The 26,564-nt window shown below is 37.6% G+C and overlaps 1 protein-coding gene across 1 annotated transcript in view; it reads right to left on the bottom strand.

Moving 5' to 3' along the window:
* Positions 1-3,772: 3,772 nt before the first annotated feature.
* The window catches only part of LOC134532782 (general transcription factor IIH subunit 1), a 29,144-nt gene continuing 6,352 nt past the window's right edge, over positions 3,773-26,564 (bottom strand). The window contains exons 5-12 of the mRNA XM_063369634.1: positions 25,214-25,370; positions 22,303-22,546; positions 20,645-20,798; positions 19,651-19,840; positions 11,311-11,443; positions 8,788-8,988; positions 5,551-5,726; positions 3,773-4,328 (exon numbers count right to left, since the gene is read on the bottom strand). Of these exons, the coding sequence (XP_063225704.1) occupies positions 4,200-4,328; positions 5,551-5,726; positions 8,788-8,988; positions 11,311-11,443; positions 19,651-19,840; positions 20,645-20,798; positions 22,303-22,546; positions 25,214-25,370 (1,384 nt within the window). The 3' untranslated portion in view covers positions 3,773-4,199. The remainder of the gene's footprint in view (positions 4,329-5,550; positions 5,727-8,787; positions 8,989-11,310; positions 11,444-19,650; positions 19,841-20,644; positions 20,799-22,302; positions 22,547-25,213; positions 25,371-26,564) is intronic.

Here is a 26,564-nt window from a genome sequence, read left to right as displayed (position 1 = left end):
GCACCTAAAGTAACAAAATGCCTTCACGAAGATGTCACATATATTTCATACATCACCTCTGTGTTAACCACTGCTGCGAGTCCCACCTGAGATACATTAACACATGTGCACGATGTTATGTTCGCAAGTGCATGCCATCGCTGGAGGTTGTTTTCGGATTTAGAGTTCTGACAGTTTCTATACAAAATATAATCTAATTTACAAATTATATAAATTGCTCAAAATGTTTCATGAATATAGGTATTTTCAACATTATGACAAAAGTTTAAAATTCTGGTTTTTTAAAATAGGTTAAGCACAGAAATTTACTGCTTACCTTTTCTGGCGAATATAACAAATTCTCTGCCGGTTTGAAAAGATTAAAAGCTTCTACTCACCTTACGCGAATGATATGTAGTGATGTTTAAGTCCTCACATCTGGAAGTACTTATGTTGTGTTGCATGGAGTATGAATATCGTAAGGGAGCACAAAAGGGATAGGAGTGTGATGAAAAACCAATTTTTATAATACTGACTGACACAGCATTGGCCTGTTTTTAATCCTTGTATCCACACTTACAGCCTACAGTCAGCCATGTTCGGTGTTGCATGTTTTTTGTTTACTTTATGAGACAGCTTCTTTTTCTACGTTACCTGGTAGTTAAAAACAATCTTTCCCTTTCCCTTTCGTTTACATACCGACCCTGTACCTCATCGTTCTGCTGTCAAAGCTGAATCTTATTTGGCTAAATAGTGATATCTGGTGCAACACCAACAGATTGGTTTAAGTGGTGATGGAGGTGAAGCCCTAGAAACTTACCTTGAAGTGGAATTTGAATTCTTAATAAAATACAGACACAGCTTTCAAATATATTGAAGTTTTGAAAATATACATGCAAGTTCCTAAACATATTACAGATTCCACAGCATACCACTGCCCTCTGTTAAAAAATGGAAATCTATCCAGCAGCTGATCAGCTGAAAATCGCACACGTGAGTAAAGCACTTTGTGTGTTTCTGTTTGGTAGCTGAATAAGACTCCCTAATAGACACGATGGAACCAACACACATGGTTTGAAATGGTGCCAAGTAAAAGGATGTACCTATCATTACGAAAGTATGGTGACCAAAGTTTTAATAACAAGAATCAAATGTAAACATAAAAATTTATGAAGAGCAAACTAATCACCACGGCATAAATTTACACAACTAAACATTTTTTTTTCCCTAATGTGCAAATATGAGCACTTATTTATGATTATCTGGATTTACGAAAATATCGCAAATGTACACGTACATTCAGTGCAACTCAAATAATACCTTAAACTTAAAAGAGTAAGAACGTATGTTGCGTAAGTTTTTAAAGAGAATATTTGTTAAGTCAATCACACACAAGCACCAAGCAACACTGGTAGCCTTGATAACGATTATTTGAATTGTTATACTCGGATTAATGACGTAGAAGGACGAAACCGGAGCAACTTATCATTCACTAGTAATCCTTGAACAAACATACTACAGCTCAAGCAATTGCCACAGAATATATACATTTACTTCAATTCCGATAGTTGCATTGAAAACTTATTGCCTTCCTCATCTCTCCACCTGAGGGTGAGCCCGTGGTGAGGCACTGTCCTACGACGAGAAACTGGGTGGCGGACGGGGCGCTACTCTGCTCAAACAAGGGCTTCGAGGACTGCCAGGGTGCCGATGCAGCTGCCCAGTCCTTGGTTTTCATGTGGACAGGGCTGTTTTGGCCAAACAGGCTAGGAGGGCTTCCAGTCTTTACTCCACTCCGGTTGCGATAGGTAGGGACCGGAAAAATTTGCGGGTTCAATGACCTATAGGATGAACTCCATAGTTCTACGTACACTAGGTCAAATGCCACCCACTCATTGGCTGCTGTCTTGTGAGACGTTCCAGCGTAGCAGCCTGTGATTCGATAAAGCTTTGGTTGGGTGTTTCTCATTGGCCCAGTCATCCAGGTGAGTTGTGAACCAATAGCAGAGGCCACACTGAGGTATAACGATGTGTATTTTAGCCTATCGCGAAATTTATTCGCGAATTTTTCCGGTCTCTAGCGATAGGGCATAAGGCCAGGCGGGGCAGGAGCAGGGAACAGGTGATGAGAGAGGTCGCTGCGACTGCCGAGGTCCGGCCGATCAGGCGTGCTGTGGTACGTGTTCCTGACCGACCACCCCACCCAACATATTTTAATTCTCCATTTGATTAACTTCCGAGGTTTTCTCTTAGAATAACATCATGATTGAAGTTAACTCAATTATTTTTTTCTATTTTCTCATTAGTAATTTGTCTCCATTTAAAAATTGTTAAAAAAAATCTGCAATAATTTAGAGATGTAAATTGCACAATTCCTTCTTTCATAAAACAAAATAAAGCCATCCCAAGTTTTGAACAGATAAATTATACAATATCAAGTCCTAACATTTTTAGTAGGCCTGTTTAAATATGTTTTTTAATTAAAATTGAATACGGATACAAATAACAAATTGTTTGTAAATATGAATCGAATAACAATTTCGAACAGAAATATTGAGAATAATAATCCAACCAAAAAATTTTTTTTCACATCATTTAACAACTTCTGTAACATTAGACAAATAATACTCAGTGATAAGTTGGTTAAGTTAGCTTCAATAACTATAAGGATAAGGTTTGTTAAAATGTTTAAAAAATGAAATAACGGTTTTTAATTATGCAGCTAATCTAACTTACCCAACCAACCAACCAACCAACAGTTCCTATTACCCGTATTTTCCACAACCTGCTACTACTTTGCATATTGATCTAGAAAATTTTCCCAAACAAAAAAATATAGTGAAATTAATTTTCAATCTAGTTTACTAAAAACGTTACTTTTTTTAATGCTGCATTTCCAAATTAGTGATCGAATAAGCTCATATTTACGTATTTAAACCCTAAATATTCACAAGTTTTCATTGTTAACATCCACCAGGTAAATTGTATTTTAGTATAGCAATATTATAAACTCATTTTTGCTAATTTCATAAGGAATCTCAAACCATATATATATATATTCTTTTTCCAAGTGACGTCTATTTTGTCAAATATATGCAGCAAGTAAGCTGTTACTGTATCACACGGTGTTAGATTGATTGTGACTATTGATTTATACGGCTTAGAAATTAAGAAGATTACTTCTTTTAATGTCCATCTCAATAGTGTGTCCATGTTTTGTGGTGTTGTAGTCCATGATTGTAGACTTTTTTTCCCACTTCTGGTGAGCGTGACAAAACGAATACAAATAACATTTTGTTTTAAATTTTGAAATGACCAATGTGCCATGTTTTGAATTTTTCACACGGTTTTTCCATTACTTGTAAAATATTTTCTTTTCAAAGTTTGTTTGGTATGTTACAAACCTATACCGTACTTGTGTTGACCATTTAAAAATAGCATCCTTCGAGTGTTTAGAGATGAAAACAGCAGAATATATGTTCTCTGGGCAATGTAATTATATAAATAAACCATACTTTAGAAAACTATGTATATTGCACCCAAAACATAACAAAGGAACATTAAATTGAGGTTTCAATTTTTAAGTGTTTGCTAAATAGTGGTATGTGATTTTATGGTAGTCGCAAAATATAATTAAAATTTAGTTTAAAAAACACCTTAGTCTTGTTCAAGTGAGTAAAATTTTCTCTAGAGAAAATTTCCATCACAGTCAAGGTGAAGTTACATCTCTGACCATCTCTAAAAATACCATGAGGAAACATTAATACACATTAATAAAACTAAGAACAAAACGTAAAATAACAAATCTTTACTGACCAATAACACTCATCTTACAAAGTGCATTAAATACTGCAACACAATCCTGTTCAGACTACAACAAAATCGACATAAATTATATTGCTCGAACACAAGAAAGTTTTTAGTGCAGCCTCCAGATTCTCAAAATAAAACAGCCCTGAAAAACTACGCACAAATCTACTAAATGTTACTTTGAATTTGAACTTGGCACGTCGGCTTACAAAAAACTTGTGATGAAAGGGATCAGTTTGGCGTCGAACGAGCAACCAGATTGACGCGGGAAAGGAACTCGAGGAGGTAGCAGGGGTGGGGCAGAGTTCCGTCCGTCCGACGGCAGCACAGGCGTCCACCGAGCGGGGCGCAGTCCCTGGCGGAGCGGTCCGACCAGGATCCTGGGCAGCCCGGGCAGACCAACACAGCCGCTACCTGATGGCCTGCTGCGCACGGCGCTGCTGCCACGTGGCGAACTTGTGGAACGCGGCGTTCAGGATTTGGTTGAGATGACTAGTCAGGTGCTGGCTGAGCTGCGAGTACTCCCGCAGTATCCGGTCCTGTGCAACCACCACAGACCGAGCATTACGAGCATGAGAACTTGGAGAACAGTCGTGTTTTCCGTTCTGTCTCCTAAACCATAACAGAGTCAAAACTATAAATACCAACATTAAGGTTCTGGCTCACATGCCCTGCTCATTTTTTTTGAAGTTATACTTTTTTAGGAGCGTTATGAAAAAATAATGAGTGAAATTTTAAGATGCGCACGCATCACTGTAACACAAAATTAACAGGTTGATGCTGCCCGCTAAAATGCTCATCAAGTCTCGAAAAAAAGCTACCAACAAAATAGAAATAGAACCTCTATTAGTCATACATGTTGCACGCTCGTCGCCTCTGATCACTGTTTTCATATTTATAATTTTTATCCACATTCCCAACAAGTTTTTTAGTTTCATGAAATATTCAGAAAATATTCACGTTTGGACTCGGCTTGACTATAGTCAAAAATTTAACTTATCTTTCAACAGTTTTCTTTCAAACTTTTATTAATAATAAACTAAAGATTTATGTCATAGAGAATACTAGTTACAATGGCTTTGGAGAGAGATAGGAACCTAAATATGCCATTTTGGTTTCAACAATTTTTTGGCCATAATTCCATTAAGTTAATTTTTGTGAAGTCCAGTGCCTGGCCGCTACATACATTTTTCTGCGGGTTCTCTGCTTTAACTATGAATAAATATCAAATAAAAACCAAAACAAACTGTTGCGGCATAAACAGAGTTCAAACAACAATAAGGTGTCATATTGGCGATACCAATTTTTGATAGTCAGAATGTTACACTTTCTGGTCGCTCATACGTTAAAGGCCAACTACAATATAACAATATGAAACAAAGTACATTAAAACTGTAGACTATAAAGAAAATAATTACATTGGAATGTGATTTTTATATATAAACACATAAACATACACACACATACATAAATACATACACATTATCTGTGTGTCCGTGCGGATTTTGATGCCAGCAACAATTGGTTTACCTATTCCAAGGATTGAGGTTAGTTTTGAAGTTAACCTCATATCATATTAAATGTAGCACTAAAATATCTTTTCTTGCTCTATAACCGATATCAGAAACGAGAACCAAACCAATAAAAATCGGAACCGCACAGCTCTAGTTTGAATTCCTGAATTTTTTCGTTTTAATTCTTTTTCCCTAGAACATCCAAATGTTTTGAACACTAGAGACGTGAGGGTAGTCTGGTCCCAACCTCGAAGGACTTGAAGCGGGCGGACTGGAAGCGCCGCAGGGCCTCGTGCATGTGGACGGCCTTCTCCTCGAGGCCGGGCGACGTGGGCGGGAAGCAGGCCCAGAAGTGCCGCAGCAGCTCGCACAGGGACACGTACAGGTTGCCCAGCTCCTTCTCCAGGTCGGCCGGCACCATCTCTGCGGCACGAACACCGTCCCCGATACAGACCAACACTGCCACACAGACTGTCAACTATCCCCCTTCCACATCTCTTCAATGACTGAGGAAAAAAAATAAATGGGTAGTTATTCCAAAGAGATCCTGATTGGAATCTGGACTGATTAATTGCAGGTGCAAAACAGTAAGATTATTCATACCAAATCTTAGGACTATTTATTTATTTATTTGTACCATGCCCAACTATAGTTGGGAAACAACCAACAGCTTATTAATATTTAACACAGAAAATGGAAAACTATTTAACATAAGTATTCATGATTTGTAGGCCTGTGCGAATATTCGAATTTTCGAATATCAAAACGAATAGTTTATTATTCGTATTCGATTTGATTTCGAATACTAAAACTTCGAAAAAACGAATATTAAGTCATTTACGAAAAAGGCTGAGCAGGATCACTGAAACCGGGAAACATTTCGGGATCACCGAGGTTTCTCTCGTTGGGCGGGGGCAACAGTTCCGCGGGATTTTCGTAATGTTATAGAGTTATGTACAGTAGAATCCCGCTGATGCGACCCCTCACGGTTTCCAGAAAAACGGACTAATAAATGGAATGGTCGCAATAGAGAATTCGGGCCAATTTTAGCCCCCCCCCCCCCCCCCCCCAATTATAAAGTGAATTAGAGTCACGCGAGTTCGGCTATGCTAGCCGGCTGGTTGTTATTTTCGTTCAAAACGTGGCAAAGGAACTTGTGTGGATCAGGTAGAAAACATTCGGCTATAAACGAAAGATATAAGAACAATGCTATCCTGAAATGCTGTGACATGTTTTTGGAGTAGATAATCACAGCGACAGACCGACAGGATGCGCTCCCGTCCTTGCCGTCAGTGATGTTTATTTTGACAGCTCAAGCAATTATCTTTTCCACATCCCTTCACAGCGTAAAAAGAAAAAGAAAAAAACAGGTGTGAACGGGTAAATGAGGGGAAGGAGAGAGGAACTGCTGGCTGCACACGCATCTACTCGCCAGTCGCCACTGTCTGGCGACGGCACGCGCGCATGTGCGTGCACGTGCGAGGCTGGCGACCAGCAGCATCGTTAGCTAGCGAGAGAGTGACGGTAAATGTTGACCTTGAACTTGCACTTCCGCTTACTGCAGGGCTCGCTCTCTTTTATCTCTGTCTCCCCCTCCCACAAATATATTGGTTGGCAGGTCTCGCCCTCTTCACCTTCTTTATCTTATCTCTCACGCACACATGAAGCACCTAATACGTCGCGCCCCTCAAATTTTTCAATTGCAAATTGCTGCCTTCCCTCTGTACTGCATTTATAATTTCTTCTCTCTTTTTAAGAATCGTGAAGAGAGTAGACTTCGGAATGCCATATTTCTGTGCTATCTTCGTCTTGGAAATTGTTTTGTTATCCACTTGCTGTATAATCTCATAATTTTTCATTAGCGACAAACTGGCTCTCTTTATACTCATTTTCACAAATCCACGTCCGTGTAAATTGAAAAACGAGTCACAATCGTCAAACGGGACCGGGACCGGGACCGGGACGGCAATAGACGCGCGCGCAGATGCTATCAGGTGATGCGCGCAGTTTACCGGTATTGGCTAGCTTGGACAGTCTAGAGGGGTGGTATCTATTATTAGCCGTCTTTTGTATGCCTGCCTGCTTACAGTACAGTGCTCGCCAAGATAAACGTGAACACACAGCGCCCAACAAAGTGTAACAGACTTGTTTTTCAGCCGATTTTACTCAAATTTTCGACTTTATCCGCTCATATTTTTCACGGTTTCTCAAAAAACGGTCGTATAAACGGAATGGACGCATCAGAGGGGGGTCACATCGGCGGGATTCTACTGTATGTGGAGTTATTCCACTGCATCTGGCCACATAAAGCCCGTTTTAACACAGTAATTCAGAGCGATAACTAACATATTTTATGTAGAAGAATGTCGTCAGGTCGTTTAAAATAGATTCGAACTGTCAGCATACTGATAAAGATAAAGATAAATACGTGTCTGTAAAATCCACACAACCGGGGTGTTATAGGTGACAGTTTTCAGATAGAGGGTGAAACATGGTTTGTCGGCACTGTAATTTCGTTCCGAACGTGACGGCGAAGAGAAAGAAAATTGTACAGACCATGTGGAAAACATCTGGCCACATACTCACAGCAAAGACTCCAAAAGCCTAACATGCTACGTCAGTGTTTTTCAATAGGATAATACACAGTAAACGACCGGATGCAGGCGGCACCCCCCCCCCCAATCCATTCTAACCCTTCCCACCCTTCCCAAATTCCTCGCGTAGTGACAGCTCAGGCAATTATCCTGTCCCGAAACATAGCTGTGGTAACAAGAAAGTACTTGCCTAACCCTGCCACACAAGTGTGCAGTGAGAGACTTTTCTCAACAGCTGGCAACATTGTGACGTGTAGAAGAGAGTCTACTCCCTGAAAATGTAGAGCAGCTTGTGTTTCTCCACAAAAATTTAAATTAGCTAATATGTAGTGATGTGACAATACTTTTTTTAATACAAACTAATTATAAAATTGGAGAACCTTAAAATTTTAAGTACTGTCAGTTTTTTGATTCTACATACATTGTATCAGTAAATATGTACCTGTTAACATATTGTAATGTGATGTGATATAACATGCTTTATGTGATTTCAATTCTCATTCCAATTATTCGAACTCAATATTCGTATTCGAGAATAATTTGGTATTCGTATTCAAATTCGATTCGAACTAAAAAACTGATATTCGCACAGGCTTAATGATTTGAATAGCCTTTGGAAAATATGTTTACTTGAAGGCAATAACTGTGTGTACACCTTTAAAATGTGGCTACGTAAAATATTGTTGTTAGTATTAACATGTTTGTTTTTCTACGAATGTTTGCTTTTTTATTTACATGCAGTGGCACTTCATTAGCAAGTATATCTATTCCCACGTTGGTCTTATTCAAAGCATGGTTGGCTGGATGTGTTGATAGAACACCCACCCAAGCACACAGTTGCAATATAATTAAATGATCTTGAGACTCGGCACACATGCGAGGTAGCTTACGCGCAAGGGTCTCCTCGTGCAAGCCCCGCATGAGGGCCCCGCCCGGGGTGAGCTCCCCCAGCGCGCTGACGGCGGCCGCAGGGTTCACCAGCACGGACGACGACTGGCGCGGCAGGTGGCCCCCTGGGCTGACCCAGGACAGACTCTCATGCTGCAGCCGCTGCAGGGTGCCCATCAGCTCCGAGGAGCTGCTGCTGTCCCCTGTGCACCAACACATCGCAACTCCGGACAGCTGTGGACCAAATAATCAATCTCGCAAATACTGCTTGCCAAAAAACAAACACGCATCACTGCAAATCCATCCTAGCCTCAAAAACTGTAATTATGAAGTCACTGTCCCAATAAGAAATGGTATTTCTGCAATCTCAAGCTAACAAAAAAATAACCAAACCACAGGAAATGTTCAGCATTTTCACACAGCCATTCGTAATATGTACTACTACATACTATGATTTACTCATTACAGTCAGTCGCAGCAGTGATCGCAGCCAACGGTCGTGTTCATGCTTAGTCCTCGCTTAGCCCGATCGGTCCAGCCAACATTCCATCTGTACGGTGAACTGTCGACATTGATGCGTCACTTTGGATCAGTCCTATTTCCTGAGGTTTGACTTACGTGAGCGCACGCGAAACTCATCTTGCTGGCTGGCGTGTGTTGGCAGCATCATGTATAAAAGGCTTACCTCTCCCTCCCCTGGAGTACGTTCTTCATGGTCAAAGCTCATCCCTCCCAGAGACACTAACCACCTTGTCTTCTCGTTTTAACATTCCCGTCCTTCGTACAACCTTCCGAGTGTGAATATTGTCAACATAACATACAGTAGGTATTTTTTAATGTTAGCTACGAGAGAAACGGTAGCACAGAGATCGGCTGCAGCGCAAAGGAGGGCCAGCAGGCACTACATGTTCACACACTGAAGCTGGAGGTTATTTTTTCGTTGCATTAATAGTATTTAATATTCAATTATATTTTATTTATCAAACCAAAATACACAGAAATACCGTATATACTCGTGTATAGCGTGCCCTTTTTTCCCTTCAAGTAAAGGGAAAAAATAAGGATGCACGCTATACACAGAAAAAAAAAAGTGAGGCGGGGGAGGAGTGGAAGTCGTTAACTGCCCGGTGATGGATGACGTTTCTGGCCAGCCCCCACTCATACGCACAAGCAACAAGGCCTCTCTTTCACACACACACACACACACACAACCTGGTCTCTCGCACACACACAACCTGGTCTCTCGCACACACACGCTCACAGCACACACACACACACACACACGTGTGCGAGCTTTCGCACATCATGGTCTCTTGTTTATTTTTAGACCTCCCCCCTCTATCGAAAGCCAGCGCAGAAGCTAGTAAAAAGAGAGAGAGAGAGAATGTTGTCACCAGTCCCCCGCCCACTTCCTCCGGGGAGTCATCTAGTCCTCCCGCCAGCTTAGCAACGAAGCGTGGCACGCTTCATTTTGCGTGTCCCTAAAAATGTGTTAGTTGAAAAATCTCTGTAGAAGCTTCGAGATGGGAGTGATGGTGTTTAGTCCTGTCAACTGTCAAGGTTACTTGATGGTCACAGTCCCGTTCCTGCCTGCCTGCCTCCCTCCCTCCCTTTCTCGTACCAGTTGTGACGATACAGCGCTTCATTATCTTCCATCTACACAGCAGAGTTTAAGTATTTTCCTGACGCATCACCACACATCAATTTAAATAATCATTTGTTTCATAAGTAATTACTTAACAGGTACCACAAAATGTTAGTAAAATTTATTTATGGGAAAAAAAAATTTAATTTTTTTTCTTTGGAATTTGTTGCAAAAATCGTGGTGCGCGCTATACACGAGAAATACGGTACTACCAGATTTATTCAGTTCAAAAAGTATTAATTTTCTTCAGGGGAGGGGAGGGGTGCCAAAATGGGCCACTCCTGATTTTATGAATGCAATCTGAGAAATATTACATGCAATCTTTGTACATAATTGCAACCAAAATACATTAAACTCTTATTTTCTGATACTACTGGCATTAGAGTACCTTCATTCAACAATCAGCAACCTTCATAATGTAAAGTAACTAAAACTAGGGAAATTTTATACAGCATCATCACAAATTTCCAAAGTATGAAAATTGTTTCCGTTTATCTGATAAAACACATAAATCCAAAAATATTGCTATCCATTATTAATTTATAACTGATGAGGGGTTCAAATAAATTTGATATGTTGTGTATTCTATGTTGTCTAGTGTCATCAAGTTATCCTGTCCTTTTCACCGTTTCTGTAAATGAATTCTTTTTACTCTTTTTTTTCTTTTCTTTATGTATTATTGATTTTGTATTGGTTACCAGCCATAGGTCTGCAAAAAATCTTATTTAAATAAAAAAATAAACACAAATACATGGTCCTGATTATTAAATAAATAATTTTCTCTTAAAGGGCAGGGGGACCAGAACAAAAGAAAGAAAGTCAATGAGTTTGAATTTTATTGGTCACCATTTTTCAATATTTACTTATGGCATTATCTCACCTGCTGCACCTGGCATTGGCCCATGAAGGTAACGCTCCACCTTGGATAGATTCAACTGTGCTCCCTGTAACGTGGTTTCCGAGTTGTCTGGAGACTCTAAATCTTCATAGCTTATCTTCTCTTGTATGCGCATCTATAACAACATTACTAATACTGAAATTTTGAGATTAGCACAATTAAATCAAATATATGCAATGAAGGATTTGTATATGTTTTTACTAATGAAATAAGCTTAAGACAATTTTAAAAACTCAAACATAGACAGACATTTACTACATAAGAAAAGATAGTTTAGTAAATATGAATTTTAAAAAAATAAAAATTGACAGAGCATAGTATAACAGAACAGTGAACATTGTTGATAAAACTTTCACCGTGGTCAAAAAATTAAACATTTATATTAACAAATTATCAACAATAGTAAAAATTTTATGAATGCCAGAGATTTGGCATTACTGTTTTGAAAAAAATTGTAACTTTTTAACTAATTTAACAGTAGTAACTGTTCAATATTTTAATTATCAGAGGTGGCAACCATTTACCTAAGACATCAGTAGAAGTCTTTCAAAAAATAAAACAGTTTTCAAAAAGTTACAGTTGTGATAAAATATTAACATTTTGCAACTTTAACTCAATAACTTTAATACTATACAACAAAATAATTCCTAACGCTCTGCATGCTTCCACAACAAAATAAATCCATTTATATTAAGCAATAGCACTATTCTCAATTAAGTTCCTCTCACAAACTCATGAATAGCTACAAGAAAACAAAGAAATAAAACTTCAGCATTTGTCATTGAGTCAGCAGTCTCAGTGTTTAGGGATATTCACTGAAGAGAAATGCTTTTTCTTGCGACTCAAGTTGACCAAATGTCAGTGGTACTTTGCATTGTGGGTAAAAAATCTGTATTGGGATATAAGCAAGATGGTGGTAGTGTATTCTTTCTAGTGTTGATGTGTGGTGAAAATACCTACATTTTTGTACCTGGTAAAATGTGTTGTGGTTTTGCGTAGCTTAACACCCACAAGGGGAAACAGGGTGTCTACCAGTTCTAGTAAATGAAATTCCCTGATTTTTCCAGGTTTTCCAGGTCTAAAACTGAACTTTTCCAGGTTTTCTGTAACACAATTACGACATTCCACAAAACTGAAAAAACTGCATAACAGTACATTGACGGGTTTCAAAGTATTTCAACTCACTTAAATTATTTTTAAAAAAAAATACCTTCTTCCAGACGTGGGCAAAGTGACTCAATTGATGGCAAATAAAACATGCTGCTACAAATATTTCACACACTTACTTTTGCAAAAACATAAGTAAAAGAAGGCACCCATCAATTTCGCAGTGACAACTTTTGCGTCTATTCCACTTGCTTCAGAACGAGCCAAATCCAACACTCGAGCCTTCTTCAACTGCAATGTCATGATCTCCTCTTCAACTCTTCTTTTTCTACCTTCTTCTTGTCTGTAGCTTCCTTTTCTTTTGTTTTGTTTGCAGGGCTTTCTTACGCCTACAACTAGCATTTCTTACATACTGTAGCATGGACTTGGTGATATCAACATGCTTTACACCTCCAGAACGTTGAACAAAGTCGTACATCTGTCTTAGTGCGATCAGTATTTCTTCCTGCAAGTTTTCAGTCAGCAAATTAGAATTCATTGAAATTCCTCTTTCCAATGAAGCATTTCCATTGGAAAGTACCAACATCATCCTCACAAACTTTAGAAGGCCTTTTTTGGCAGCTACTGTATGTGCCTTAAGGATGAGCATCCACAAGTGATCAAAGCGCCAGTCTTCTCGAGAAAAAGACGAGAACAGTGCTTCAGAATCTTGCGAGGAACATACCAACTGATATGATCACTCAATGTTATCAGCTTCTTGTCCTTATAGCCACTTGTTTTGAAGACAAAATTCTAAACTGTAATTCACACGCTGTTTCCTCACACCCGAATTTAAAGCCACAGACGGACATAAGCAGGAAATTCCCTTGGTAAGTTTGTACTTCAGGGGACTTTTGTCTTTAAGTTTTTTTACCATAACCTTTAGACAAGTCCTAACATCATTTTTCAGTAACAGGACAAACTTTACTGGTACTTTCTCTTTCTTGATGGCATGGCTAGGGCCACGATTTTTTCGCACAAGCGAAATAACGCGAAATAAAACGATATTGAGAGTTAACACCACCGAAACGCGAAAAATAGAATACGTACCATATAAACACGAAATGCATTACAATAACATAGTTAGATGCCAAATTTTTGTTTACGACGTTTCTTGGATCAATTATCTTTGTAGGCGTTTCAAACACACTTCTGCAATATACAAATATAACAGAAGATTTTAATATTTCATAGTTTTTTCACGGATAATAATCTTCCTAGTTTTAGGTTATATCAAACATTGAAAATATTTGGTTATATACGCACGTTAGAAAAACAGTGCCGCCATTATGCGAAGATTGTGAACAGACACCGTTAGCCAACACGCAAAGCGCAAATACAATTGTATTGAGCGTAATAATTTTCCGCGTGCGTTTCATAACGTAATTTAAAAGCTGGGAAAAAATTTGTCGTTTTTTGACTAAGTAAATGTACTGCAGCACCCGAAGCTTTAAAATCTTTATGACGTGCAGCGCATCGCCAGTGTAAAGAGAAAAAAAAATATTAATGTTTCGTGTATTGGCACGATTGCATTAAACATTATTTTTGTAAAAAAAAAAAAAGTGGTTTACAACGTCCGTGACTATACTTTTGCCGTGCTGAAATTTAGATTTAGAGTTATATTTTCATTACATTTTACAACATTTTACGTTCGTTAAGTTTTCGTGGATTTTTTTCTCTGTGTTCCTGTTTTAGGAAGATGTAGCAACATCGTGTAACAAACAAAAAAAATGCCTAAAAATAAACCAACAGTGGCTGCACGTGCAGCAGAATTTTCAAAAGAAGGGTTTTATGTGAGTGACGGTAAAATACTGATGTGTAAATTTTGCGACTGTCGTTTAGAGTTTGAAAGGAAAGATACACTAAACAAACACACTCAGTCCGAGAGACACAAAAATGGGAAGCAAAGGCAACAAACTTCAAAACGGCAGCTTTCAATTTATGAGGCAGAGCCAGTGCTAAAACGAGCCAAGCAACAAAAAGATGAATTTGTACTGGAAACAGTTGAAGCATTTATTGCTGCTGGAATTCCTGTTGAGAAACTGGACAGCTGCAAACTTAGGGAATGGCTAGCAAAACATGTCGGTGGTGCTGGTGATATACCTAGTGCAGACTGGGTAAGAAAAAAATATATTCCTCTTTTAAGGGAAAAGAAAGAGGCAGAGATCAGAGAAAAAGTGGCAGACCAGAAAGTTGTAATTATGGCAGATGAAACCACAGATAAAGCAAATAACTGTGTGTTCAATATTCTTTTCCAGATATTGCAACCAGGGGCAGAACATAGCATTTTACTTGGAGCATCATGTGTACTTGAAGCTGCAAATGCTGTCAGCTGCTCGAAAGCTGTGATTGACATATGCACCAAGTATGAAATCAAAGAAGAAAACATACAGTAGAACCCTGTTATAACGAATCTGAAGGGAGTAGTTTATATGTTCACTATAGAGGGGAAACTTTATATCTGGGAAAACTTTTATATTGACAATACATACTCAAAAGCAAAATCTTAACTACACATTGGCCTAAGCCAAGAAAAAAACGAATGAAAATACTCAAAGCAACAGTTTTATGAGCAAATGCAGATATTTTTAATGCACTACACATGTACAAACTTTCTATTAATAGCTGTATCCGAATACTGGCCTAATGGATCCCTTAGCTAAGGGATCCACTAAAAGTGCATCGTAGTGGACGCGGCCATCTTTGTGTTGAATCCGAATTCTCACAAGGGATGCCGATGCATCCCTTCACGCATCCACTAATTCGAGATTTCTAGGGATGCGAGTGTCGCATCCACTAACGCGTCCCTACATCCATTAGCTTCGGAATTGGGTTTTATTTTGTTTGTGTATAATATTACTGCAGATTTTCAGCAAAATATTTGTTTAAAACATTATAAGCGAAAGTGATAACTTAAACAGAGACAAATGAAGACGTTAATAAATATAATAAAAATACGAATTTAAACTTAAAGGATAATTCAAAACTCATAAGTATTTTTAAAGTTTACAATTTATAAAATGTATTTTATTTGGATCGCTAACATATATAACATACACGTTACATTATTTTTTAATTGGTAGGTATTTATTATTTACGTTTTGCTGAATATTCGTAGATATCCCTACACAAAATGGCTGCGTGAACATTAGTACGTATGACAGTCAACAGGTGGTGCTAGTAGTAAAAGTATTCGGATACTATCCATCCATTAGAAATGCGTCCTCTACATTGTGGCTGCATTTGCTAAGGGATGTAGGGATGTGTGTGCTAAGGACGCATCCCTATGTATTCGGATACAGCCAATGGTTCTTCGACATCGGCGTATTTTCCATTTATCAGGCGTTTAATACTCTGTGACGTATTCACAGCTTGAGAAAGAAGATTGTTCAGCTTGTTTAATATTGTACTTAATGTGGATGTTGCAATTCCCAGTTCCTTTGCTATTAACACGTGCGGGACAGTGGGGTTGGAGTCTATCTTTTCAATAATGTCCAGTTTATCTCGCACAGATAATGCCTAATGTTTTTTACCGCGTTTTTCATCTCTTTTTATGTACATATTTCTTATTGAAGCACATTTTCAGCTTAATAAAACTAAATTCTTTTTACCGTCAAAAGTAAATAAACGAAAAGTAACGAGTTTGGCGCATCAAAGATCACTACGTATCATTTAGTATTGCAGTTGCTAAAGCTGGAACAAAATTTTCTCACTTTCTATGGAAAAATTTAGTCCACAGAGTTCTATCTAGTGGTAGTCTTACAAACCTTACTCGATAAAAATGTCTGAAACGTGAACTATAAAAATGAGACGTAAAAATATTGAATTTGCTGCTATAATGTACATACGTATTTGTGTGGCGGTAATTTATGTTTAATTTTGATAACATATTAAATGTACACGCGTTTGCCCATTCTTTAACTATGAAGGGAAAACTATTTTTTATTTTCACCAAACTGATCACCATCTTTGGCTACACGTAGCCTACCGAGGCCACTCGAATACGACTTGTTTATAATATGAACAGTGGACAATCGAGTAGCGTATTGCGGAGAAAAACTTCAATGTGATCCAGAATAGACGTTTCGTGAAAAAACTTGTAATTAAATGAAAATATTTGAGATAAATGTGCATTATGTCTGCAAAATTTGTTCGTGGTACACGGGAAAACGTATCAACATTGACAAAAGTTGTGCGCTATATCCAATAAATTAATACATAACCTCACATCATTTTGCCAGGACCGAGACGGAAATTCACAATAAACGGGAATTCATTATAGGCGGGTTCACTATAAACGGGTTCTACTGTAGTTGCATATGTAACTGACGGTGCTAGATATATGACCAGATCTGCAAGCACTTTGAAAGGTATATTTGGTGAACATGTGTACCACCTGCAGTGCTGGGCACATAAAATCAATCTGGTAGGGCAGATCTGGCAGAACAGTTTGGAGGATTTAAACCTGTTTGTGATCAAGGTAAAAAATGCTTTTTTGAACACACGAAAGAGACTGCATGCTTACCTCAACTTTTTGAGGGACAAGAATGGAGAAGATAATGCGAAGATGTTTCCACTGCCCATTGTGACACGATGGAACACGTGGTTTCATGCTGTTTTCTACCTGGCTGACCACCTGCATAACATTGTTAGCTTCTTCGAACAACTGAGTGAAGAAAATAATGCTGGTGTGAAATTCATAAAGGGACTGAAAGAAACTGAGATACAAGCCCTGGAAGCTCAGTGTGTGTTTGTCACTGAAAATTGTGCCTGCTTTGTTGACACAATAAACTTCTTGGAGGGATCCTCCTACCCAACTGCCCACCTCCTCTATTCAAAGCTTCAGAAGCTTCAAATTTCATTGGAAGTTCTAACAAAAGGAATTTTTCCAGAGAGTGTTGAAAAGTTACTGAGCAAAATGAAAAGTGTTCAGTCTGCAGCCTTGAAAGAACTGTTCAAACAGACATCACAGCTTAGCTTACTAAAGCTACATGATTTGGTCTCAAGTGATCCTTCTCATGCACTTTTTCGTGATATTGATGCCCTGCTCAACCCCAAAAATATTGGGAATGTGAGTATAGAAGGCAAAAACTTCTCCAAAATGGTTGATTCTCTACCGTTCCTACAAAATGTGCCAAGAACTGCAGTGGCAGCAGGTTATATGTCCCTTCAAAAGCTTGTAAACATTGAACTACAAAAACCACACACAGACAATGTAGACATAGTGAACCTCATGTGTCAACTAAAATGTGACTTTCCTGAATTTGCTGCAGCTGCACTAAAATTAATGTGGATACCAACATCAAATGTTGACACTGAAAGGTCATTTTCTAAATATTCTGTAATTGTCAGTGACCGGAGAAGATCTCTTTTGCCTGAGAATGCAGAACTTTTAACTATGGTCGCTTTCTCATGATTTGTGAATAATGATAACCAATGTAAAATACTGCCACCTATATATAAATGTGCCTTTACCAAATATGAGAAGAACAATGTCAAAATTATGTCCTAAGTTATGTTCATCGTGTTTTTATACTTGCTTTTATACACAATCTACACCGTTAGTATTTATTTACTTTGAACAATGTTTTAATTAACTTTAAGCAAAAATTGTAAATATTAAAATAAGGGATTATAATTACATTTAATATCACTGTCCTTAAATCTTCGAAATAAATCATAAAGACAATACAAAAGAAATTTGAATTTTTATGACGATAAAGACGAAATCTCAAAATCTTTAGGACGAAATTTCCCAAAAAATAAAACCGTAAAATCTTGGCTCTAGGCATGGCATACTGCATAACCCAACTTGATATTGTTAGCAGTCAATAGATTTTCCTGGTTATCTGCATCCAATCGAGATACATTGCGTTTCTCTCTAAAGCTCTTCAGTACCTCTGGTTTAAAAAAGTTTCCTGCCAAAGCTAATAAAATGTCTACCAGTGAATCATAGAGAAAAGGTGCCATGGGTGCTTCACTTTGGAACATTGTGAGAAAATATTCCAGCTCTGATGCCAAAGAGTAGAAGAATGTCAATTTTACTTCTAGAAGATTATCTTCAAGAGCAATTTTCATTACACTGAAAGACACAGATGAAATAGGAACTTCACTAACAAATTTCTTTAGGTGGGGTAACATTTTCATGGCACGCTCAGCAACTGCAGTATTCCATCTGATTGCACAAAATTTCTTGGAAAAAAGCTCTGATCCAGTTATTCTAATGTAATCTGCCCTCCTTGCAGGTACATACATAAACAAATAGTAACTGTGCCTGAAAAAACTAATAACGTCCAATTGTATAGCAGAAATTCCATTTTTGAAAGTACCATGGACCGTATGAAGCCCACAGCTACCAATTTCTAGCAACGATGGCGAATCTTCACCAAAAGTGTCTGTGATATGTATTTTCAAAGCTAACAAAAATGCCCAGTTTACGTTGAGGGCATCCATAGATACTTAAAATTAAATGCACCTGTCGGTATAATCCGAACGTGGGAAGCACATGCTGCAGTACGTACGTTAGCAGGATAACAGACCAGCTTGAACCAGTTTGTATCACGTGATTTAACGCCACTTCCGAATCCGATGGTAAATAAAAGAAAATGGACGTGGGAACTGTTCGTTAGTTTCCATCCAAAAATAAAATAATGGGACGCGATATACTTGATGCTACGTCAATGCAAGCAGATCAATAAACAAAAAACGTATTGCCAACTACAACCTACCAAATAAAAATTCCCTGATTTTTAACAAAATTCCCTGATTTTTCCCTGATTACAATATTCCCTGATTTTTCCAGGTTTTCCAGGGTCAGTAGACACCCTGGGAAACTACAACACTTGGACCATGGATTTTATTACAACTTTATATTTAAGCATTCCATTAGGACAGCACAATATGCAAGTAGTACGTCGTACTACTTGGGAGGTTTTGAGAACATCGCAAGAGCAGTTTTACGCGTCAAATATGTACTGGTCCATTTTCTACTTCCTCTTGTGAGAAGTTTATTTCTTTTTTAATGTTTCTCCGTTGTGTACCTCTGAGTATACTGTAATGTCTTTCAACAACTCAGAGCAGCTTCCAGAGCTTTCATAACCAAATTAAAATAAAGCTCTCTAACTACACAAGGGTAGCAAACACAGTTATATGAAGTAAAGCAAGGAAGCAGCCAACCTTCTTAGTCTTGTGGTAGCAGCTGTCGGGCAAGCCGCTGCCCGAGCCGTTCACCGTCACCGCGGGCGCTGGCGACAGCTTGTCCTTGTTGGGAGGGGACTTCGTCTTCTGGTCCGTGGCTGTGGAGTTGACCAGGCTCGACTTGTTCTGCTGGCAGGCCTTCAGCACCATGATGGAGTGCTGGTTGAACCTGTCAACGCATCACCAAGGAATAACCAGTGGCGGAAGCAGCTTCCATCTTTGGGGAGAGCGCACCACCGGAGGATTTTGGGTGGTATGGAATACCTCCCAGTTGAATGGGAGTCTAAATTATAGGAGGGGGGAGGGGGGAACATTCTTAAACTATTTTAACATATTTCTGACGTCTTTGAAAGTAATTACCAAAACTTTGGTTTAGTACTTATTTTTAAGGGAAGGTAAAAAAGTTTTAAAAAGATTATACAGATTAGAGTAGCATTCAAAATGTAATAATTTACATTTCTAAACAAAAAAATTAAATCATCTTCAAATAGCAGGTGCAAATTGGTGAGAATCTCCCCTGATTTTTTTTTTAGTTCAAGTGGTTATGGTTTTGGAAATGGGAGAGGGGGAAGGACAAAGCCCTTATCGTCACTGGGAATAACTTTCTGCTTGCAAGAAGGACAAAGGTCTAAATACCTACCGTGTGTACAAATGAAGATGCACACTTAGAATAGACGACTACTCATCAGCAAAAATATTACAATAACCACTAAGAACCATCATGGTGAGAATAAATTTTTTTTAATACTTCCTTTTTTTTTTTTTTCTTTTTTTTTACGTTTTTCTGGTTTTTAAATATTTTTTCCCCAGTCCCTTCAGATATGTGAAAATGAGGATCTTCATTAGACTACACTAAAAAAAATATGTTGACGAAAAAATATTTTTTTAACAGAGTTACATGCACACACTTAATCTTTCCCTACTTAAAATAATTAAAAACAGCAGTCAAGTTGTGGCAGTTGGTAGGACCTACCTCTTGATCATGTTCTGGTGAACTATGTTGCCACTCTGCGAGATCGACAGCTTGTCTGCCCCCGTGCCATAGCCCTCATCCAGCGACCTGTCTTCGAACGAGCCAATGTCCACCAGAGGATCGTCTATGCCTGCACTGATGTCTCGCCTCATTTCTGCATCCAGGTTGATAGAATTAATAGCAGTAAAGAACAAAAAATGTAAAAAAATCTGATAATATAAAAAGAAATTTTGAATTATTAAGTTGTTTATTTTCAATAAATAAAAAAACACTCCATTACAGCGATCGTTCCCTTGAAATTACATTGATCGATCATAGTAATGCTTTACTTACAGGTTGTCAAACATTTTTGGTTTCTGCCTTGCATAGTTTTAGAACAGCACTGAAAACATAGTACTGGAAGTCATCTACCATCTGTAACAATGTACTAACCAAAGTTATATTTCTGTACTTGCGGAGAAAACATTGTAAACTCATTTCAATATAACAACTTTATTTTACAAACACAACATTAAAGTAAATTTTTCTCTCCACTTGTTAAAATACATAATACCTTTCACTTCCAAAGTCCACGAGCAATAATGATGCCACGTTGAAGTAAATAACTTAACGCAGGCTGACAAACATTGTAATTTATAAAAAAAAAAATTTAGTTTTATTTTCCAGTCTTTTGCATACTAAAGCTTATTTCACGTTATAGTTTTGACACTTTTGCATTAATATTTTTTTTCACTTAAAATAAATTAAAGAAAGTAAGATTGGGAATTAGAATCGGAATAGAATCTGGAATTGAGGGAAATTGTGAAATCTGAATCTGAATCGAAGAAATGTGGAATAGACCTATCTCCAGTTATTAATATGTATACAGTTCTTAAAAAACTTTGTTACTGAAATTTGTTTTATGAATTAAAATATATAAAGTAACGCTTGACTACTTCAGAAATGGCATCCATTATTTCCACAAAAATGCTGAAATTTCCCAAAAAAAAAAATTAAAAAAAAAAAATAAATAAACCAAACACAGCCAAATTTTGAATTTTTTTAGGCATATTTTTTTTTATCCGTAAATATAGCTACTACACATCATTATTCATTTCATTTGATATGTTTACCAGATAGGAACATGATATTTATAGTCATTTCAATTAAACAATTACATATTAAATTACAATATCTTGGGGGAAGGTAATAGAAGTACAAAGATAAACATAACTAAGCCTAATAAACTTAAGAGTTGCCAGTGTTGAATTGTTGAATTTACAAAATTTACTCCAATATGTTTTATCAAATCTTTTTCCTATCTCGAATATTCTGAATATTAGAATTCAGGGGGAATTCAAAGCATTGACCAGCCCATCTCTAGTTACCCTTTTTATGAGAGCAAAAAACTCTGTTGGTGTTCAGTTTCCCATAGGACTAAAAAATTATCTGTTATTTTACTGATGAAAAATTTAAGAGTTTTAAATTTAATTATTTTTTAAGTCTAGCACTGCATTATTTTAACTTACTAGGCATGAAAACATCTAACACAGGAACTTCTAAAAAAAAGGTTGCACTAGTTCCATCATAATAGCGGACACCTTCACCGCTACGTAAACTAAAATTAAAAAATTACTTTTATACCACGAAAATGAACATCTGTTTAGGTGGGACCTGACCTTGCTCATCCAGCTTGGCGCACTCGGTGAACAAGTCTTTGGTGCCGGCATTGATGCGGTCGCGGTGGAAGTAATGGGACTGGAAGAACTTGGTCCAGAACTCGGACTCTGACAGCTTGTGAGGCACGTGCTCCAAGTGTTTCCGGCGCACCGCGGGGTACGTCTTGAAGATGCACTCTATGATGTCGGCCGTCAGGTTGTATACCAGGCCGTTGCAGCCGTCTGTCTGGGGCTTGATGTCCGCCTGCAACGGACCACCGGGTGATTCATCAACTTCAGGCTTGCGAGCATCGCAGAACCTTTTTTCAGGAATAGGGAAATAAAATTCAAAGATGAATGAACTGGAATTTGAACCTGTATCCTCTAAAACCTAGTGTTTCATTGCATAATCGTCGCACACGCATAATTGTTGCACCGGTGTTTTAGAGCGTTAAAATTTGGAAGAAAAAAAAACCTCTCGTGTAAACGTCGCATAGTGTTTATGGTCTCGCTATTAGATTCCAAGCGCTTTGTGTAGGAATTTTTTCCCGTATAAAACTAATTATTTTAAAGTAGAAATCTAATATTTATTCGTACATTACCACTAACTTATTTAATTAACGGAAATACAAAGTTGTCTGATGTGTAAATTTTCTTTTAAAGTCGTTTTTAAACGTTAAAACTAGGGATGGGTCGATTCCGATTCCGGAATCGGTCGGTTCCAGCGATTCCACTATAATCGTGGGATTCAGAATACAATGGTTTTGGAAACGACCATTACCGATTCCAGCATTCTTTTTAAGTTTGCAAAATACTTCTCCTACGCAACGTAAGAAAATATAAAATTGTATGTATATACAGTAGAACCTCGATGATACGTTCCCGTTTCATACATTTTCCCGTGTCATACGCCGATTAAGTTTAGTCCCGCCGAAAGTTCTATATTTACAATGGTTTACTTTCCCGGAACATACACTTATAAAATCTTTAATTTCCCGTTTCATACGTTTTTACGAAGCGGAAAAGTCCTAAAATTCACAAATTTTTTTGTTATATTCCTCCTGATAAACTACGTTTTAATGCTTTTATTTTGAAAAACGTTCATTGTTTACCTTTGCAAACGTAAGAAAATAACTTTATCGCACCATAGATATGGATAGTATCGGGAAGACTGTGCACTTCGCTATTAGCATCTATGGCCAGCACCAAGCGAGACTAGTGGCGCGAATAATTTTGAAAATGGTGCACGCGATTTACCAAGGAACGGATCTCATATTTTGTGCATTCATTAATCTTTGAACTGAATATACTTGTTTGTTATTGTTTTCTTACGATCGGATTGTTTTATATTTTACGTTTCTCAAGTTAAAATTTTATTGAAAATTGTTCTGTTGCATAAAGTTGTTTGTAAAATGAAACAAACCAGCAAAAATTTCTGTTTTTCTTTTTTACAATAGCCTAATTTTTTTATTTCTAATTTAGGCTTGGTGACTTTTCCCCTCTCCAAGAAAGGACTGCTTTACTTGATTATGGACTGTATTTTACATTTCTGGTAGTTTTATTATATGTATATATAATGATGAATTCATATCTTTCATTAATATGATGCAATTATTTACACATTATGTATTTAAGTTTAATCTGACATTGGGCTGGTATGCTAGATTGAAAAATTTTTTTATTATTGCCATTCCCTTTTCATACACTTTCCCGCATCATACACCATTTTTGTGCCCTCCGTTGAAAAGTGTATGACAGGGGTTCTACTGTATAATTTTTAAAGCTACATTATAAACTCTTTTTTGCGGAACCTGAATTTACGAATTTTGGTGATTAAAGTATTTATTTACTTGCACTGCCATTTTCCCTACAGTACAAATGCATTACCTACTTTCCGGCTTTAAGCGAAACCATTTTCCGGAAATTACGTTGCAGAAGCTCTGCATTTAATAGTAAACCTTCAAAAATAATTAGACAAACCATAAATGTTCAAAGAAAATAACAAATATTTTTAACTTAACGTTAATTATTTGATCACTGCAGCTACGTTTGCCTTTGTAAACCACCTTTTTTTTTGTGCCACCTGCCATGGTAATCAATACGGCCATGAACTAAATCTTTGGTGATGTGAACTCGAAAATGTAGCCAGTGCTAGTTGACATCATTCATATTTGGTTATGTTGCTTCCCGTATAGAGAGTGCATGCGTAGTCGAATATCAATATTGATATCTCGCTCATTGTATGCAACGCACGCTCTCTGTTGAGTGCAGAGTTAACATTTGATGGCCCGCACTCTTTCGTGGTGTGTACTACAACGATAGTTAGGTATGTGTTAGTTTAGGCCTGCATTCGGGTCACAGATTTTGTTTATCTATTTAAATTTGAAGAAAGCTGAAGGTTTTCGTTGCATGACTTATTAATTTAAATTGTTTGCTGTGCTTTTGTTTACTCTTCTTTTTGAATAAACGTACTTTCCAGAATGTGTTATGTTTTTATGAATAACTTTACTTAACAAAATTTTTTTCTTCGCATAATAGTCACACCCATATTTTTCAAACGTGATTTTAATATAAATGTGTGATGATCATGCAATAAAACACGGTAGTCAAAAATAGTACTAATGTGCTACCTCACTGTGTACATAAGAAAAAAGTGGACATAGCTGAGGGAAATGATAAGCTGCGTGTAAAACAGGGGGATGGGGCGAAATAAAGTCATTGAAACTAAGAAAAAAGAGTGGCACTCAAAATCACACAAAAATTTACAGGCATACTTCACTCCATGTGCAGCAAGGCACATACTCGCATGTATTTTATCATGACATGGCACTAAATTTTTTTTTTCCTAACTTTTCCTGGCATTTGGTTTTCTGTACAATCACAGTATGTCGAGATATAACGTAAACATGGAAAAACGCAAGATTCAACTAACCAAGAAAGCCCCGGACACTCCGACGTCTTGTTTCTGCGCCTGTTGCTTCTGCGTGTACTGGTTGGCGTGCTGGGTCCAGAACTCCTCCGCGGATATGACCTGCGTGATGACCAGGTCCCGATAAAGTTGCAGGAGTGACGGATTCTCCGAGAGCAACCTGCAACACGGGCACGACTATCATTCAGTTCCTTACACTGGCAACCGTTATACTTCGCAGTGCTTCTAACTCCAAGGCACACCAATCAGTACTTACATTTAGGCATGCAATATTACACCGTGAAGCATGTGCGTAAATCCCGAGTTAGGTGGTTGGGTGGCAGGGTTTTATGCATGTTCATGTTTATTTCCTTTGTAATTTTTTTTACATGGATCTGTTTGAAAGCTGGCTGATACTACAGGCACGTAAGAATTAGAGATCCTGAGTTCTGTAAGCATGAGGACTCACGATTCAACTGAATCAATGTCATTGGTCAGAGATTACATCACATCAGTGCTCTTTTTTTCTCTTGGAGGACAAAGGATGGTCCTGGCATCAGTCAGCGTCTACGAGGTACGGGTACGTCACATGTCGGTCGGTGGCTCACAAGTAACATATTAATGTGGGAAGAGGGAATTTCGTGACTACGCCCAACTTGAAACCTTTTCAGCACGTTTTAAGTAGAATTGTTTGACCACAGTCATCAGTAACAGCCAAGTAACTTAGTTTTTGTTCTAATGATAAGAGTCCTCCGGCTTGTACGGTGAGTTGCAAGCAACCACAGGATTTCTTTGTGAAGAGTATTTAATATTCATTTTCCAGCACCTACGAATAGTAAATATATTTTGGGTCGGTGACCAATTTGTATGTGTGACATGTTCTTGTTTTATAGTCGGTCAGAAGATGGCGGCCATTGTAACTTGTGAATTTTCATAAAAGATAAATAAAAAACATTAAAAATCATTTTGGGTCCAACGGAACTTTTTCAGAGATAGTAGATACATTTATGTGGACAATGACCTACCATGAAGAAAGGAGTGAATACATGGGCACCTTTAAAATAAATATTAGATTTAATGTTTGGCAAGATGAAATATTGTGGCATATTGGTGTTAATAGCACCATGAACACTAATACTCTTATTATATTACTATCTTAAGAATTGAATGAATTTAAGCAATCAATCTGCAGCAACATCTTTTTTATGAACTTTGCCAATTATGACACGACATTTTCATTAACTACGGTTCGCCCACTTGTATACCTACATTTTAACGAAGAAATAACTGTTCACATGTTCAAATGTCGCACAAATTTTTTTGTGTGGAATATAAATTCCCATCAACCGAAGAGGTTTGCAATTTTATAGCAATG

Source organism: Bacillus rossius, chromosome 6 (genome assembly GCF_032445375.1).
Source record: "Bacillus rossius redtenbacheri isolate Brsri chromosome 6, Brsri_v3, whole genome shotgun sequence".
Classification (NCBI taxonomy): Eukaryota; Metazoa; Arthropoda; class Insecta; order Phasmatodea; family Bacillidae; genus Bacillus; species Bacillus rossius.
Note: the sequence above shows the minus strand (reverse complement) of the source record. Positions and strands in the feature narration are given on the sequence as shown.